General features: G+C 30.8%; 2 protein-coding genes across 4 annotated transcripts; one reads left to right on the top strand and one right to left on the bottom strand.

Annotated features, from left to right (window-relative positions):
- Window positions 1–6,665: 6,665 nt before the first annotated feature.
- On the top strand, window positions 6,666–10,163 carry LOC113861623 (GRF1-interacting factor 3-like). Of its 3 annotated transcripts, none has more exons than XM_027494570.1 (6): window positions 6,666–6,855; window positions 6,999–7,086; window positions 7,198–7,309; window positions 8,364–8,440; window positions 9,070–9,148; window positions 9,233–10,163. In XM_027494570.1, the coding sequence occupies exons 3-6, from the start codon at window positions 7,232–7,234 to the stop codon at window positions 9,650–9,652; spliced, it is 654 nt and encodes a 217-aa protein (XP_027350371.1). In that variant the 5' UTR covers window positions 6,666–6,855; window positions 6,999–7,086; window positions 7,198–7,231; the 3' UTR covers window positions 9,653–10,163. The 3 variants fall into 3 exon arrangements, with proteins under 3 accessions (XP_027350371.1, XP_027350370.1, XP_027350372.1); XM_027494569.1 differs by having other exon boundaries at window positions 6,710–6,855; window positions 7,164–7,309; window positions 9,233–10,050; XM_027494571.1 differs by having other exon boundaries at window positions 6,729–6,855; window positions 7,223–7,309; window positions 9,233–9,955.
- Window positions 10,164–11,768: 1,605 nt separating this feature from the next.
- On the bottom strand, window positions 11,769–14,681 carry LOC113863365 (rho GTPase-activating protein 3). Its single transcript, XM_027496922.1, has 5 exons — window positions 14,082–14,681; window positions 13,197–13,317; window positions 12,834–12,953; window positions 12,454–12,684; window positions 11,769–12,320 (listed from the first exon to the last, which is right to left on the bottom strand). Exons 1-5 carry the CDS (start codon window positions 14,543–14,545, stop codon window positions 11,769–11,771), a joined length of 1,488 nt encoding a protein of 495 aa, XP_027352723.1. The 5' UTR covers window positions 14,546–14,681.
- Window positions 14,682–19,240: the final 4,559 nt, after the last annotated feature.

The raw sequence follows: 19,240 nt of genomic DNA, 5'->3' as shown, positions 1-19,240 counted from the left end.
ATATTTTTTTATAAAAGAATTGACACGTGGTAAAATTTGACTGATAAAAACTATGAAATAAAATAATTTTTTTCTCATTTTTCTTGATGTCTAATTAATTACCAAACCTTGGATCATCTAATGTATGTCAAGAGTTATGTTGCATTGAAATTTTTTTTTAAAAATCGTAATAAATTATGATTTTCTTTTTCTCTTTTTACTATCAAATGATATTTTAATGAATTGTAAATTAAACTTTGACTTTAACTATGGAGCATCAAACCAATTGTTGAAATTGGATTTATGTGAGAAATTCTAATGCACAATAATAAGTGAGTGAAGATGAATTAGTACGATATTTTAAGTTAGATGATACTACAATGGCAAATTTAATTATCAAGCGAGACATTTACAGATTAGATATGTTGAAATGTACTAGTATGATAAAATTTTTTGTATTATCAATTCATACTTTTATGAACTATGAATTAAATTTTAACTTAATTGTTGAGCATTAAATTATATTATTTTGTTAATCTAATCTCTTAATATTGAGGATAAATAATTAATAATAGTTAAATTTTATAAAAAAAGAGAAATTTTTATTTTTATTTTTTATAATTTTAATATAATAAATATATTTTTTATATAAAATTTTTTTATTTATAAATGTTTAAGCTCAGTTCTAAAAACTTAAGGTTAATAAAACATTAAATTAAACTATAAAAAAAGATTTAACATGTGAGAGGTTATTCAAAAAAGATAAAGATGAACTGTCTTGTTTAACTTTCCTTAAAAAGTAGAAGATGCCATAACGGTGAAGTTTCTTATCAAGTGAGATATTAGGTCATCAAATATTTATTAGTATAAAATAAAAATAAAAAGGTAATAAATCACGAATTTATTAAAACACACTAGTTTAATCTTTTTTTTTTTAATTATAATCAATTCACAATGTCTAAACTACGAAGTAAGCTTTAACTTACTTCTGAAAGTGAGTTAACATGTGAGAGATTTTAATAAACGAAAAAAAGAGGGTGAAGATAGACTGTCTGAAATATCTATCCATTCTTTAAGGTAGAATGTGCCATAACTGTGAACATCATTGTTTGTTAAACGAAATATCGGTTAATCAGACATTTCTTATTGGATGTTTGTCCATATTGTAGATGAAATGTACTTGGCCATTATTTTTGCAAATTTTAAGGGAGGGTTTCGTAGTCATTAATTGGTGTTTGTGATTGCGTTATGTAGGATTCTAGCCGAACTCAAGCTTCTAGCTAAATTATGGTAAAAGTTTTTAGTACACATTTCATGTGAGACTCACTAATTGAGGTTTGTTTTACTTTATGTTTAGTTGGTATTAGTCCAACTTAAGAGTCTTGTGAAGCTTAAGTCATTGATCAATGACACGTTAAAAAGGTACATGGTGAATATTTCTCATGGAATAAATTTGTTAAATAAAAGTTTTTTCTTTTTTATATCATTTCTTAAAAAAGCTACAAAATAATACTAGTAACTAGTAAATATGCCCGTGCGTTGCACGAGTTTATTTTATTTTTATTAAATTAATTTATTTTAAAATATAAAAATATATAAATATAGTAAAAAATATTATTATATTAAATATAATTACACTAAGAAAAATTATAAAATATTTTTTATATAATATTTTTTGTATATTCTATATATTTGTTATTTTCTTTAATAAGAAATATTTTTATTTCTTTTATTGATATTATTTAAACAATGCAACATATAATTGACCATGATTAAATATAGATTTTGTCAAATATAATCTAACATAATTTAATTATTGTCTTTGATAAGGAATCTTGTTCTACTGCACATTCCTAATGTAGGATTGATGTTCTTAGGTAGCATAATTGATATTCCTTATCTGAGTTGCAAGCAATGGGAAGGAAATCCATTAAAATATTCAAGAATTCTATGGAATACATAAACTCTTGTTTAATTATTTGATTTGATTTATCACCTATAATTCAAACATAATAAGTGTGAATAAAATATAATTTTAATTTGTAAGTTATACGTTTCGAATTTTAATGCACAAAGTAATAAGCAAGTGTAGTCAATGCGAGTAACTTTATACATTCTAAATTTTAATGTATAGAGTAATAAGTAGACGAAGTTACGCATATAGAAATAAGCTTTTATGTTTCAAAATTTAATACACCCAGCAATAAGTAAGTGCAATAATAAGCAAGTGTAGTCAATGCGAGTGACTTTATATATTCTGAATTTTAATGTATAGAGTAATAAGTAGATGAAGTTACGCATATAGAAATAAGCTTTTATGTTTCAAAATTTAATATACCCAGTAATAAGTAGGTGCAGTCAATTTTACATATATAATAAGTAGATGAAGTTACGCATATAGAAATAAGCTTTTATGTTTCAAAATTTAATACACCCAATAATAAGTAGGTGCAGTAATAAGCAAGTGTAGTCAATGCGAGTGACTTTATATATTTTGAATTTTAATATATTGAGTAATAAGTAGATGAAGTTAGACATATAGAAATAAGCTTTTATGTTTCAAATTTTAATACACTTGTAATAAGTAGGTGTAGTCAATTTTACATATATATATATATATATATATATATATATATATATATATATAAGTAGATGAAGTTACACATATAAAAATAAGCTTTTATGTTTCAAAATTTAATACACCCAGTAATCAGTAAGTGCAGTAATAAGTAAGTGTAATTAATGCGAGTGACTTTATACATTCTAAATTTTAATGTATAGAGTAATAAGTAAATGAAATTACACATAGAAATTATTTATAAAAGGTGTTGTGAGAATAAAATATCTCTTTATTTTTATAAAGATGATAGTATTCAAAAAAAAAATTCTTAAGTTGTAATTTTATTGTTTAAAGGCATTTTAAAAAAAAAAAGAGGTTTGATATCTATTTTTAAAAAGTTGTTACTTGTATGAATTAAGTTACATGTTTCAGCTAAAACTAACATGTAAGCGTGAGATTTTACTTTTTGAGAAGTTTTATAGAAAAGGAAAAGAACACAAAAAAAAAAAAAACATAAAGTCTTAGTTGAAAATATAATTTTTGACAAATTTTATAAAGATAGTTACAAATCTGACTTTTGACTTGAAAACATAATGTTTCAAGTAGATTTGACAAGTTTTATGATACAATTTAAGAGTGTCAAAATTGGTTGAAAAAAAATGTTTTGACATATTCTTTTAAAAGTTTGTCGATAATTGTTTTACTTCAAAGAAAGTTGAAGTATTTTAAAAGTTTTAAGTTCAAGATCAAAGTGATAAAAGTATTTTAAAATGAAAAAAACTGTTTATTAAAATAAATTTAAAATGATTATCAGTATTTACTAACAATTACTGTCAGCTAAAGATCAAGACATACGACAAGAATTATGGACGACAAACAATAACAGTTACAAAGAACGTGGTGTAAATGGTTGTAATTTAAATTTACATGTAAGAGTATGTTAAAAAAGACATTTATAAATAGGTTATCATTTTACTATTGAAGAGTTACGACTAAACATTAACGCTCATAATATTTGCACATCAAAGTTTTACAATAGTTTTACAAATCTGTGTGTAATCGTTGTTGAAGTTATACATTTGTATTTTTGTCATTTACATAATCAAGTTAGCTTTAATGTGTTTATCGTTCATTTTTATTGTTCATCAATATTATTCTTCTGCTGTTTAATTTTGTCTTTCTTGTGATATTAAATCTCATAATGCTTTTTTTTTTCTTTTTAATTATCAACACACACTTGATGGGCAATGAACTAACCTTTAATTGTTTGGCATCCTATGCTGAAATTAATAGTGTATTAGGCTTCGGCATGCGAGAGATTCTAATAAAAAATGATTGGGTGTTACAATAAGTTCAGTTTGATCATAATGCTACTAGAACAAGCTAGAAGATTTGGAATTGAATGACCATGAAAAATATTACAAGGAATTGGGTCGGGCGAGTATGAGTTAAACTGTTATCTACTAGGGACGAAAGAACGTATCCTTGGAGATGCTGGCTTGATCCTACGAGTAGGACCCTTTGAATTGTGCAACTTGATAATGGTCCCCCATAACAAATAAGATACAGAGCTACATAAGCATACGGCACTGGATTTATGCACTCAGTTAGCAAGTGAGATTAAAACTTTTGGGTCCCATTCTGGTATATGCATTCAGTGACATAAACTTCAGTGCATCATTTGAGGGAAGTCTGGTCCATCGCATCGCATTTGAATCTTGATTCTCCAACCAGAAACTAATTCAATCAATGTATTTGAAAACAATGGCGTTGATAATCATTGGGGTCGCTGGTTGGTTTTCATAAACCAACTAAAGCTTAGGCCCTAAACATCAAATTTTATGAGTTGCAGTCCAATCATTTGGGAATTTACCATGAGCATTGTACAATGTCCAAAGTTGTTCATCATGGTCCAAGATTCTCATAGTTTCTCATATTGGTCCCTTTAGTGACTAACACTATTGTTTGCTACCTATTCCTCCAGAGAGTGCAGTGAAGGAGAGTTGCATTGCAATTTTTTTTAATATTTATTTAATAAAATTAATTAAGCAGTTTTGATTAATGGTTATGATTAGTTAAACGTCATTAATTCAATATATTTTCTTTGATTAATGGAACTTTGAAAGGAAAATAAAGATATACAAAAGAGCTCTAATAAAAAAATTATTCTTTATTCAATCTTGCATCAAATTAAAAAAAAAAATTTACTAGACGTAGTTAAAAGAATAATATGAACAACAACTAAAAATAATAATTAAACACTTTCATATAAGACAACTAAAGAAAGACAGTAATAACCCAATAACTTTCCACTGTAATTCATAGACTTTCTTGACTTTTCTTCTTTCAAAATAGTTGAATAGGTGAAAAATCATACATTCTTTAAAGCATCAATTTAAGAAATAAAATATAGAGCTATATCTAATTTAAAATTTTTAATTTAATTTTTTTTATCAATATATCTTGCAACTAGTGTTAAATGGTTCAGTGTGCACCACTTTGAAGGTAGTCCACGTTTTGTGCAAGGCAAAATAAGACAACTTATTATTTTTTAATAAATTTATTGACTTTAATTTCTAAAATTGAGTTTAAATAATAAATAATTAATATTATTCAACACGTGGAAAATTTAATTTAAGATTTAATTTCAAGTTTCAGCGTCCAGAATAGAGAATACTGTGATTTAGAAAATAATAATAATAATAATAATAATAACTTTTTATTAATAATATTTATCATATTTTTAATATAGTAAATTTTTTTAAGAATAATTTATTACTCTTTATATATAAACTCAATCATTAACACCCTAATTTAAAATAATAATAAGCACATGGGTGCATTTGATTTTCAAAGCAAATCTTAAAATACATGCATTTGCATTAATTGGAATCAGTAGAAATAAAGATAATTTTTGGCACATAATTATAAGGTCCCAACCACTTGCTAACAACATTGTTTTAGCATGAATAGTAATTCCGTGAATTCCTTTTGAAATGATTGATTACTTCACATCCTTGACCTATCATTTATTATTTACAATTTTTAATTATTTAAAAATCAAATTATAGTAAACATTATCTTAAAAATAAATTCATACGTATATTTATTATTAAACTCTCATTTTAATTTCTAAAATAGTAACATTTTTACATTTTAGTATTTAAATTTTTTAAAATGTTATATTAATTCTTAATTATTATTTTTATTTATTATTATAGTTCTTCAAATAATATATCTTCAACCTACTATAATAGAATGCTAATGTATAATAATATATATGACTGCGTAATAAAAAATACTAACACAACCACCTAAATGTTTAATACACAACTGCACAAAGTAAAGATCTTGACCTAGGTTATGAATTTAATAATAAATCTTTCTCAATTTTCTTTTGCATATGCGATTCAAATCCCTCCAATACAAAATATTATATCCACCTTTTAATAATTTATTAACCTTTTATAGTATTGCTTTGGAGATTAAGATCTCTAATAATTTTTATGTATAATGATTAGTCATATATAAAAAGAAAAAAAATTTAACTTCAATTTACTATTATTTAAATAAAATTTTAAGTTTGAAGTTTTGTGTATACAATAAATTTTAGAAATAAACTCACTTTAAAATAACAAAAAATCTTAAATTTTATCATGTGATAATGTCTTATAATAATAATCTTAAAAATTAAAGTAAAATAATAACACATGTCACACACATATAATATCATTTTTGCTACACAATTAATACATATTACTTATCATAATATGTTGTTGTTAATATTATATGATTACAAAAATTAAAATAATAGACATAAAAATAAGTCAAATATTTATAAATTTTAAAGAATATTTTATATTTTTTTAAATTAATGATTTTTCTTATGTTTTAGAGATTAAAAATATTTATATATTTTAAAATAAACTATTAACCTCTATTATTTATTTAATATAAAATTAATGATAATAATTATTTTATATATAAAAAAATAAAATATTCACTTAATTTATGAGCTACCATACAAATTATACTTTTGAAAGTTTTAAAACTAAAAAGATGACGGTTTAGTCATGTGTTAATTGTCTAAATGATAGATAAATATAATAATATATTAACAAAATATATTTTTGAAAAATTAAAACACTCTCCGAAAAAACTAAAAGTCCCGAAAAACCCTATTCTCTCTAATCTGGAAACCTGGCGCCGCCCCCCACCAACTCACGAACGCATAGCAGAGAGGAAGAGCCCTTAACCTTTGCTCATCGCTTGTTCTTTGCTCACTGGTCGCTTCTTGTGATCGTTCACGTCATTTGGTAAAAGTTCGGAACTACCCTTGCCCCAACCACACCAAATCTAGAAAGTTTTCTTTCGTTTGATTAAATAAGATTTTGAATCAAAGTACCTTAAAATATTCCTTGTATTTATGTTGATGTTTTTGCTTTCTCTTGAATTCCAGAAACCCTGTGGGCACAACATCTGAAAGATCTTGACAAGAGAATCTCATCCCAAACTCAGTAACTCACCTCACCTACTCCCAGACCCAGGTCCTCTTTCTCCCCAAGTTATTGTCTTTTCCCTGAAAGAGTTTGTGTAGAATGCTTACAGTTGTGTTTATTAACAGCTAGTTCTGGTTGTTCTTATTTTGGAGGAATTAGGGTTTGTGCTATTTATTCGTTTCAGCCGAATAAGATGCAGCAGACACCGCAAATGATTCCGATGATGCCTTCATTCCCACCCACAAACATAACCACCGAGCAAATTCAAAAGGTGTGCTATACTTTTAATCACTCAGTTCCCTTCTTAAGGTACAGTATAAACTTCGTGGCGTCTTTTGGGCAGTGGTAACGAGCTATACTTGTTCTTCTTCTGCTTCAACAAAGTAGAAACATAACAGGGTTTGGGAAGTAGGAACTGAGAGCATTTTTTTTTTTTTAAATAGTGAATGTTTAGGTAAACAGTTGTGTCTGCAGACTACTTATGCGAAATGTTATTGGAAGTTGGCAAAATTATTTTTTACCTCCTTAAGTTACAGCTCATCGTTTTCTCTCTTTCCGTGAGATGTTTTTATATTTCAGTTTCTTGGAATGTGTAAATCTTGTGTACCGTGTGTGGGGGCATTGTGATCAATAAAGATGGCCTTAGCATTAAAATGCAGTTGGCCGTATCATGCCTTTAAATTATTTGTAAGTTGCAGAGTGAATGAGAGCAGTTTTGGGGAGTTTTCCAACTTTTAGCTTGTACTTTGTTGGGTGCAAATAATTTTGAGCTTTGCTTTCCCTGTTGACTTGGCATTATGGATTAAATTTGAAATCTAATAAACACCGGAATGAGAGAACTGTTGGCTGGGCTGTAACAGTTTGTGGGCATAAATTTTCTTATGAAAACCTTGTTAGACTAGGTAAATTGATTTTTCATATTCATACAAGTTATCATTGCATGGATAAACAGCATAGTGTCTGAAATTATTGGAATCCTCCATGGTACAGAATTCTTGGAAATTGAAATACTGAAATCTCTGAGGAATGAGGAGATAAACAGTTGAACACGAATGGTGCTAATGTGCTTGAAATTTTTCTGTAGTATACTGGATTCATCAAGAAATGTATGGCATGAAATTGATCATTTGTCCTTTTACGTTGAATATTTATTTTGAAAAATCACCGAAAATTTTCCCCACCATTTGTATCTTCTTTTTGTTAGCTGGTTGTGATGATTATTACTTCCAATCATCTACATGTTATATACCCACATAGGCAGTTAGGCACTAAGAATGAAGATTCTGGTGTCTAATTTGAATACCCTTTTATGGCACATGATGCAGTATCTTGATGAGAACAAGAAGCTAATTCTGGCAATATTGGACAATCAAAACCTCGGGAAACTTGCTGAATGTGCTCAGTAAGTGACCTTAGTTGTATCTGCATTTTTTATTTGTGGTGACATTTGTTCTAAATTTAATTAGTGGCATGTCAGAAGTCGGTAATTTACACATTCTCCCCTGATCCCTGACAGTTTGCATATCTGTATAAGTAGCAGATTCTACATATTTAGAGTTCCTGCTTTTGTGTGAAAAAAAGAAGATAATTTGCACTTAGTAAATTCAAGGTATAGCTGTTTTTCCTGTTGTTGATGATTATTGAGAAGTCATTTGTTGTATTTAGAAAGACTCACTTTAGGTGGTGGCAATTTAAGTATTACCAGCTGATAGACACACAATCCTATAATTTTTTATCGTTCACTGCATTTTAACCTTTTTTTTTTCTGTGCAACTGTGTTAACTTTAGGTGTGGTGTTGTTGACATTTTAACCTCGTTTAGTTGTTCAGTCATATCTATATGAAGGGTAGTTTGTGATGCTGGGATATCTTTGTTATAAATAACATTGGACTATGTTTCTTTCCTCTCAACCAAGCCTTTCTTAAAATCTTTATGCAAGGCTGTTTGTCATCACATTCTTGCTTCTATTGTTTTATTGAGTACCTAGCACAGATTTTTATGCAACGGTTTTGTGATGCTTTGATGTCTTAGGTACCAAGCTCAGCTTCAAAAGAACTTAATGTATTTAGCTGCAATTGCTGATGCCCAGCCACAAACGCCAGCCATGCAGGTAAATATTGAGCATAGCTTGTCCTTTGGAGTCTATCAGTTGCCTTTAGCTTTGTTGTAATTGCCTTATTTTGGACACTTGCAGATGACCCCACATCCTGCGATGCAACCAGAATACTATATGCAACATCCTCAGGCTGCAGCAATGGCTCAGCAACAAGGAATTTTCCCCCCAAAGATGCCATTGCAATTTGGTAATCCCCATCAAATGCAGGAAGCACAGCAGCAGCTACACCACCAGGCCATCCAAGGGCAAATGGGACTGAGATCTGGAGGAGGGATAAATAATGGCATGCATCTAATGCATAGTGAGGCTGCCCTTGGAGGTGGCAGCAGTGGTGGCCCACCTTCATCTGCAGGTCCAAATGATGCTCGTGGTGGAAGCAAGCAAGATGCTCCTGAGGCTGGGAAGGCTGGTGGAGATGGCCAGAGCAACTCAGCTGCTGCACGGAACAGTGGTGATGTTGAATCATCTTATCTAAAGGGGTCAGAAGGGACAAAGTGACTTGCTTTCTCATAGCTTTCATAAGATATATGTCTGTTAATAGTAGGCTTCTCTTAAAGGTAGGACTAGCGTGATCTGATGACCTTTGATAGGTCAAGCAAAGAACAGTAAATGAAATTGTGTTGTTAGGGTCTTGGCATACAGCCGGTTTTGTATCAACTATAACAAACTGCCGGTGCCACAAACATAATGAAGTGATAAGGTGAAAAGATGAAATTGTCTTGTTAGGGTCGTGGCCTAAATTGCATGTTTGTTTTCCACAAGTCTGCTGCATTGTGTTGATATAAAAAAAAATGTTTGCATTTGGGGCAAGTGTATCTGTACTGGGCATCAAAGTTGATTCATAATTTGCAGTGGATTGAACCGATGGTCTGAATTCAGTTCAGGATGTTTAGTTTTCAATCGGCCTTGATATTGTAGAACAATCTGAAGCCAAAATATTTTTTTGAGCCGGTGTTCAGATGTTGAAACTACAAGTTAATAATAAATCATTAAAATATAGAACTTAAATTTCTTGCTTGTACATGCCATAGAACTCTACAGTTTACTTTTATTTTATAATATTCAAACTGCGAGGCTCTTTTTTATGAGAAAAAAAAAGTAAAATTGCTAAAATGTGGTGTTTGAGAGAAATTATGAAAATGAAAAAAATTTAAAATTGATAATGATGATTTTTTATATAAAAAAAAAATTGTCCATGATGTTTATTGATATTTTAATTTTTTAAAAATTGTTATCGATGAATTTTATTTGTAATAATTTTTATTTTTTTTGAAAATTATTAGTGATTTTTAATATTTTATAAATTTTTGTTTTCCATCTTTAAATTTTTGGACTTGCTCTAGTCATTGATGGTTTTTTAATATTATATTTTGTAATTTTTAAAAAAATATAATATATTTTAGTATATACTATATTTAAAATAATTAACCGCTCCTTGGTACAGTTTCACTTTATCTATAAAATACCTTCATACAAAACAAAATAATGGTTAAATTTTTGGGGTCAAGACAAAGCCCTCTCAAACGGTCAATTGTTTACCAGCAAAATTCAAGAGCCTATTTTCAAGTAAATGAACAAGAAATCAAAATAGTGGAAGAGTTATTTCGATCCTTAAATACAAGCAAGAAAAAATTGACGTCTATTTAATATGAGAAAATGCCTTTTTTTTTGTTAATTTCTTTTTTTTTTTATAAATAATTACAAACTTATTATTTTGTTTTCACATTGTTCTTGTTTCTAAAAGTTTGTACGAAAAAATATTTAAAACAAGTTTTTATGCAAACTTTTTAACAAGAATAAAAAAAATAAATGTAAAGTAACATTTATTTAATTATTAAAATAGGAAATAAAAAATATAACACATTTTTTGTAACCAAACAGGTCGTCAGTTTCGCGTAACATGTTTTAAACGCAGAGAGAAGATTGTGTCTAGCGATTTCAGTGTCCACAACTCACAAGAAGAGAACAAAAAACGAGGAGTGGGTTCCAAGTTAAGTGTATCCGAGTCCTTTTTTGTCGTCATTAGAGGATCCAAGTCATGTGAATACAGGATCATCTTGACCAAAAAAAAAACAAATGTGTGATAATAAGAAAATAAAGTTGTACTCTGCATTTGTTTGATAAAAGATTAAGTGACTGTTTGATATAAATTAATTTTAAGTAAACATTTTTATTAAACAGTACTTAATATTTCAATTTTAAAAAACTAAGCCCTAAATGAATTTAGTCACAGCGAATTTGTCTGTCACTTATTACCATTGATATGTTATTGGGGTTCACATCATGCTTGATTTTAATCGGTAATATTACTTTAGAAATTGCGTGCCTTCTTTCTTTGTTAGTACTACAAACAAGTCCCAATAGGCGTATCTATCTGTGCAATGGTAAATACTGAATACTTGATCCAACAAAATTCTTTATAGGGGTAATCATTCGAACGAGATTTTGTTGACTCCTTGAAACATCTGAACGAACTTGCATTCTACTAAGAGACCAAGCAGCAAGTACCAACTAAGGTTATCCTACATACAATCTCAAGCAAACATCTATACATCTCAATCATATATATATATATATGAACCATAAAACCAGAGCGTGCATGCAGTGCATGTTTTTAGGCCCAAGCCTCTCCATTTGCTTCCCTAGTATTTACAATACCAAGACTTTCACGCTTCTTAGTTGGCTTGCTCAATTGAAACACTGGGTGCCTGCATAGCCTGCGCACTCCTTTTCTCAATCTCACCCAATGTTCATTGTCATATATACCTCTATATCTATTCTCTAATGGACCATTCTCATATCTAGAAGGTGAGTTACCACCTGAAGCACACTCAAATTCCCCTCCTCCATTACCCTTATCCTCAGTGCTCCAAAGTTTCTCTTCAATACACCACTCTATTCTTCCCAAAGTTGAAGTCCTCGTGAACTTGCTTTTGATGGTTGGCTTTGTGGCACAAGTACCCTCACTTTGCTCACAAGATTCCTCCCTGTTGCTAAGCTTTGAAGGATGGGAGTCACCTTTGCAGGAGGCTGAATCAAAGAGTGATGAAAGCTGTCTCGCCTTGGCAATTGATTCATCTCTTTCTCTAAGCGTCTTCAAAATCAATGTCTTGAGGAAGTTCATCACTTGCACTGCATGAATCAATGCAGTCAAAGGGTCTGCCATCTGCATGACACCATGAAACAAGCGTTTATATATCCTCTACCAGCTTTATTCATAGCTACATTAAAAATTAACAGACTTTTTATTAACGATTTTCGCTCATAAGCATACATGGTTGGTTATATTGTTAACAAACCTGCGTCATGTTGGGCGCAAAAACCATGGCAATATTGCGAGCATTCATTTTGTTGAACTGTTCTTGCTCAACAACGTCTGCCATCAAATTGATTGCCCAGTCTAGCAATGCAGATTCAGTTGAAGGAAGCAACTTCATAAGATTGGTGCAATCCTCTTCTGTGTTGCAATGCATGACCTGTTCCGGGGTCAGAGAATCAAGTACCCCTGTTGGAAGCTCTCTAAACCAAGCCTGCAAGACATAAATTATATTTAAAAAAGGGTTTTCAAATGTTCCAAGAACAGTATGAAATCATGTACTAATTTAAGCATATAATGGGAATTTAGAGTTCAATTAATTTAAGCATAATAAAAAGGTTAAATTAAGAATTTAGGATATACCTTTATTAAACCAGATAAACAGTGAACGTCGATTCCACGTGGCACTAGACCTCTATTTAGCTGATTACGCACAAACTCTTCTTGGCTGTTATCAGCATTAATTCGGAATATTCCTTCTGCCTTCAGGCATGGCAAGCAAGAATGAAATTAGGCCTCAAATACGAAAGTAAAAGGAATTTAACCAATACTCACGGAAGGTAAATTTTCATTGATAGTTGATTTTATTTAATGAATAATTAAACATTATAATAACACCATAATTCAGCCAGCGTAACGGTATCCTGTGGCTACCAGAGCAATTACGGTAAGTAAAATCAACTAAATGCTTTTAAAAACTAGTAACTCTACACGAACAGAACATACTTTAAGGCCTCCCTCTGAATACAATCGCTTTTGCATCATCAGCAGAATCGTTGGGACACTGTTCCCCCTTTCATCATAAGAGCACTGCATTGACTTTGCAGAAACTCCGAATACCTTTGCGCTGCATAATCACACTATCTCAGTCAAAGATATGGATAGAAAGAAAAAGAGAGGAAGACAAGAGTGCATTTATGCAAGGTAAACCACTCAAACAAACTTTCTCTCCTCAGTGAGCAGGGAAGAGGCAGAAAAGAGACTAACAAACCAAAACCACAAGACCAATCAAAGAAACTTTCTAAGTTGCATTGTGTTTACAACCACAGATCTAGACACAACTGTTTTTATTTTTTATATCACCAAACCTTTCATTTAATCAAACATAAATGTGACCATGTTTCTCTCTCATTAAGCCTAACCAGCACTGAAATTTAAAACCTATGAACTTGTCACAAAAAAAAATAAAATTGAAACCTATGCTGGGAAAGGATGATGAAATGTCCAGGGCCATCTCAATTTTAGAAACCAAAGTTCATAAAAGATTTAAGCATTTGCAACTCTAACACAAAACCACCGTACATCATCTACCCAGCTTCAGAACACCCAGGTGGATGCAAAATTACAAACATTTCGGAATCAGCCAACACACAAAGATGCAGTCCTAATTGAAGCTACTTCCAGACCATGACAAATTTACCACCTTATTCATGCACTGAAAAAACAATTGCATCAACTCGTAAGCAAATTACAAAACAACACCTCTGATCTGAACCAGAAAAAAGTCAACAAAACAGAACCTTTAGCGCTACTTCAACTACCCAATTTAATGTTCTGTTAGTGTTAATACATTAGCAACAACTAAGATTGGTAAAGAAGAAGAGAGTTGACCTGGCACTAGGGACTCTCTTGGGAACCTCTGGCTCGAGTTCAGAGGGCAAACCGAGAAAGCCATTGAACCTATCAAAGGTAACATGCGAGACATGGCGAACCTCTGTGGGCCAGCTAATATCCAGGGCAGAAACGTCCTCTCTCTCCACACTGCAAGTGACCAGTGACTTCTTCAGCGCAGCCACCACAATATCCAATATTGCAAACTGGTTCTGATTGTGGTTCTCGCACCCATGTCCACGCCAACCTTTGTTATCAACTTTTGATCCTTGATTGATGAACGGCGTTGAAACCGGGTTGCTCGAATCATCCTCTTCATCGTCATCTTCTTCTTCTTCATCACTGTCCAATTCTTCTTCTTCTTCTTCTTCTTCCTCATCCTTCACATCGTGGAAAAGTGGACTCGGCGGAGCAGCGTTGAACTCGACCAGTCCGCAAGATTTGGATCGAAATAGGCGAGTCATTGCCGTAATTAACGAAAAGGCAATAATGGGTTGGCGTTAAAAGGATCTGAATGTGCGCGATGTGAGAAAGAGTATTAAAATGGGAGCGGTAAAACTTAAACTAAAAGGGAATACTTTTAAAGGCAATTTGAGAATTCATGAGATGAGTTTGGTTAAGTGGTGAAAAGGAGAGAGAGGAAGGAAGGATGAATGAATGAATGCATCCACAATCGAGTTGGGATGCTATGCTGGTGAGGTTGATGGAGACAAGTTGCTTTTCTTTTTGTTTGCTAGTATTATTACGTTGGTGGTCCTTTTTCTTTTTTTGAAAAAATTGACGGTTTTATGATGGTGGATATTAGTAGAGAGTAAAATAAGGGAAACAAGTAAGGCGGGTTAGTGAGAAAAATGACACGAGTCAAAGTGTGCAAAATGACCAAGAGAATTAAGCAGAAGTCCACGTGAGAGTGAAATGGAAGATGGGACTGTGGCTTTATGCAGTTTGGACATTTTAGCCTTTCCTCCTTGTCTCTCACAACATTTTTAAGTACGCTCAAATTTTATAAAGTTTGTTTTAAGGTTTTTATACTTATTTCTTTTTCGTATATGGCTTTAATTATTATGTAAAGATTAAACGAGAAAATACATTTCGATTTATATGGGTATATATGTGTATGGGAAAAATAGTATCTTTGACCTCACATCTGACATCACGAAAGATACTGAACCTTGAAATAGGGCGATAACAGGGTGTCAATAAAAAGGTGTACAGAGAGCAACTTTGGAAGTTAAGAAGAACTAATTACGCCGTTTTTCCGCACTTCATCAATCATATAGGCATAGGTTAGATAATTGAAGATCGAAAAAGAGAAAATTCTCAACATTGTAAGTGTCACAGAATGGATTCACTACAGCTAGAAAGTACTGCTCCGGTTTTGGCAGTTTTTGGTTATTGCTTCCGGATTCCCACACCCAAGTCACATGGGTACATGTTGTTTTGTTCCTTCCTTGTTGGGAGCTGCAAATCTTTATTAATCGCTGAGATTAGAGAATAAAATTAACATAAATGAAGTGGGACTGATTGTATTGTGGAATGGGGCACTGAGTCCATAAATATAGATGGTAGAAAAATGGTGGGGGCATGAGAACATGGCCATGCAAATGCACCTACCTGTCCTGTCATTACTATGCCACCTCCGCGTGATGTTATCTGCCCGTGGGGTTTTCTTCAGGTCCCCACCCCATGCATCACGTGTATTGTTTGCTAGCCTGTATCATGTTGCAACTTTCAATTAGGTACGTATATCTATATATACAAGCATAGAACTAAACCATTTTCTTGTTTCGCATATTTTGATCTTATACTAATCCACTCACTCATATGTTTCAGTTTAATCTTATTTAATTATATACCCTTTTCACACTTTTCTTTCTTTCAACTTCTTCATCCTGACGTCAGAACTTGAATTACTCCACGTGTACGTGCACTTAGTTAAACTAAAATATACCATAAACTTCGCCTTGGAGAAACAAAGTTGCCACTAGAGTTCAGACTTACAACTTAATTTGATTAGATAGTTAATTACTGTTACAATATTGTTATCGATTTTCTGACATGCAGATGTGAGTTATTCTTTAAAAAAAGTTAGATCTTGTACTGACAATTAATTATTTCAGTGTCATCCGATTTTTATTTGCCCTTGAAGTTTAGTTTAAACAAGGAAAATAACAATGCAACGATTTGTTTTGAAGTAGATTTGAAAATATTAATGTAATTAGAGTGATATAAATACTATACTATAACACTTTCTTTTTATAGGAAAGAATCGAGAACTCAATGAATTCGGGAGGTGGAAAAAAAAGAGGGAAAGGAGACGTCAGAAGTGGGGCTTACAATTTAAAGGCAGCAGAAACGAAGCAGCATTTAGCATAAAATGCCGCACTAGTTGGCATACTAAATGATGCGTCAGTACTATGTAACCAACCTCACTTTTCTGGGAAGATGGATTCCCTTCCGGTTTACATAATTCGTGGAACTTGTATACAGTGAAATGTGTATTTCACTTGAGAGATAAAATCTAGTGTTAATTTTAGTTTGATGCTTGACTTCAGTCAAACTTGTTATCTCTTGTATTCAGTTTTCTACATATTTTACTTACAAGACAGCGAAGTGTGCATGATCTGTTAGAGATTGTTATTCAAGTATAAGTTGATATCATGTTTTGGTCCATATGTGTACATATTTCTATAGATTATGATGTGTTGAGCATTTTAGTATGTAACCCTTTTTTTTTTGTAACTACCAAAAAACTATAATATTTTGTGGTGATGTCTCAGTGTACGGAAGAATTGGTTCAAATTAAAAATGATAATTGATTAATTAAATAAGTTAGGATAATTTAAATCACTTTATGATTTCATTTAACTCACTTCAAGCCAACCATCTTATTCTATTTAAACTCATTGTTAATTAAAGTTGTACATTGTTATTAGATTTCTTTGAATCTAAAGTTGACTTCAAAGTTTAAAAAAATTTAGAATTAAATAAAGGGAAAGTATAACATTTCTTGACCCATCTCATTAATGCCCTAATGCATACAACTCTTCTTGAGCATGATATGCCATAGTTGGCCTTCAAACACTGAATCAGCTGCCTGTTGCTTTCCTCACCCTTATCCATCATCCTTATCCCTATGTCCCTGTACGTGGTATAATAAATTTTTACCTATAAAAAACAATTGTTGCTTTAAAAACAAAACCAAAAAGATGCTATAATAAAAATGAAAAAAAAATTGAATTCAAATAATCAATATTGCAAATTAATTTAATGTTGTGTCGCCCTGCCAAAATAAAGAAGGAGCATTCTAAAAATTTTCGTGATAATTTTATACTTTTACAACTACAAAGGAAATTTGTGTTTGTTAATAGAAGAAAGTCACTGAGAGTCTACACTAATTAAAGAAAGAAAATAAAAATTTAATAAAACCTATTAGATAAAAGAATACATGCTTTTCAGTAATTAAAAACATTTACTTTAATACTTAAGAGCACTTAAGACCCTTCTTTTAATCATTTGTGTTTTCTTCTTTTTTTCATATATTCATGAAAAATATTAATAGTTTTTAATTTTGCATTGACATTATATGTTGTCTATGGAACGACGTGTTATAGCTTATATTGAGTGAGGGAATCACATCATAGCCCCTAATCAGTTTTTAAAATATTTAATAGTCATGTATGCGAAAAAAACCAACATGATCAAAATCATGCGTTATTTATTTATTTTTGGGGGTTGGGGGGAAGAGAGTATTCAGAAGCCCAATTTCGGAGAGTATAATAAATACGATGCTACAATTCGCAAATATAGGGAAAAATGCAAAAGTAATTACTACGATACCTTCGCATTTGGTTGAATAATGAATATCAATACTCATATAACTTGAACAATATAAACTAAAGCCACATATTCATAGAAGATAGATGAGACAGAACAATCATTTTTTCAACACCTTCGTTAAAAGGAAAATATATATATATAAAAATGCTTATCACAAAAAGATTATTACCTGCAACGGTGCAACCCAGTCAGAACAACGTTTTTAGTTAGTTAAATAAGCAACTATCTAGTATTTTATGTTTAACAATGAAACAACATATTTTTACCAATCTTTTTTACCTTTTTAAAACCCGACTTAATTATTATGTTTTTAAACATAATTTTAGTTAAAACCGTCTTAAGGGAAAAAAAGAAAAGAAAAGCCAAGCCAACCCTAAATTACTATTTAGAAATGTTCTTTTAACTAGCCTTAACTCCTACAGAAGTTTATAATAATTATAAAAACAGGAAGAATGCTTTTTTTGTTTTGAAAAATCATCGTATGACCAATGTCTATAGCAGACAGAGTATCGGATTATAATAAAAAGGGTACAACCCTGTATCTCTATTATAAGTTACATATTGAGGAAATGGGTTATTTGTGGGAAGTTTCTTTTTGCAGACATTCCTTCATATTCATATGATTGATTATTGAATATATCTCTACGATGATTAGTTGTGGTCGTCCATTTCTATAACACCCACCATCATTTTGTTTGAGTCATTGTCATGTGGTTGCCTTTGAAGCATTGAAGAACATGCACCACCAATTCCATGCACATATTCTATACAAGTCTTAAATATGGTTAGGAGTTACTTTTAAGCTACTCCATCATGAGCATCTTCGTAGTTCAAAGCCTCAAGAATGGTTTTTTCTTTTGGAGGATGAGAATGAAGAAATTAGGTGAAGGTGTGCGTGTAACAGTTTAACTAAACCCCACCAACTATAATAAAACTTCTTAACGAACAAAAAGTGTAAGCTCTAAGGTATTGAATGCTCAAACAATAATTGAGTATATATTGGTCGGCATATCCAAGTGAAGATAGCTTTCTTTTTTTGTAAGTACATGTCAACGTTATTTGTGCTCTTGTAACCTTTTAGTACCTTTTTGACACGTAGCTTTACATTATATATTCAAACATAAATTTAACCTAATTAACAAATTTTCCTTGCGCTGCACTTTGTTTTTTAATTTGAGAATGTTTTAAAATAAAAATATATAAGAAAAATATCATTATAATTAAATAATAATAATTTGTTTTAACAAAAACTAAAATACTGTAAAAGATCATATTTTCGATGTTAATAATAAAAAAACGCTATTTTATCATGTTAGAAT

The sequence above is a fragment of the Abrus precatorius genome, unplaced genomic scaffold (genome assembly GCF_003935025.1).
Source record: "Abrus precatorius isolate BTA unplaced genomic scaffold, Abrus_2018 Scaffold3, whole genome shotgun sequence".
Taxonomy (NCBI): Eukaryota; Viridiplantae; Streptophyta; class Magnoliopsida; order Fabales; family Fabaceae; genus Abrus; species Abrus precatorius.
This window is presented reverse-complemented; position numbering and strand designations above follow the sequence as displayed.

Coding starts and splice junctions, on each gene's coding strand:
- LOC113861623 (XM_027494570.1), top strand. CDS start 7,232: ATGCAGCAGACACCGCAAATGATTCCGATGATGCCTTCATTCCCACCC. Junction 8,441..9,069: donor AAACTTGCTGAATGTGCTCA/GTAAGTGACCTT, acceptor TTGATGTCTTAG/GTACCAAGCTCAGCTTCAAA. Junction 9,149..9,232: donor CACAAACGCCAGCCATGCAG/GTAAATATTGAG, acceptor GGACACTTGCAG/ATGACCCCACATCCTGCGAT.
- LOC113863365 (XM_027496922.1), bottom strand. CDS start 14,545: ATGACTCGCCTATTTCGATCCAAATCTTGCGGACTGGTCGAGTTCAAC. Junction 12,954..13,196: donor ATTCAGAGGGAGGCCTTAAA/GTATGTTCTGTT, acceptor CCATGCCTGAAG/GCAGAAGGAATATTCCGAAT. Junction 12,321..12,453: donor TTGCGCCCAACATGACGCAG/GTTTGTTAACAA, acceptor GGTGTCATGCAG/ATGGCAGACCCTTTGACTGC.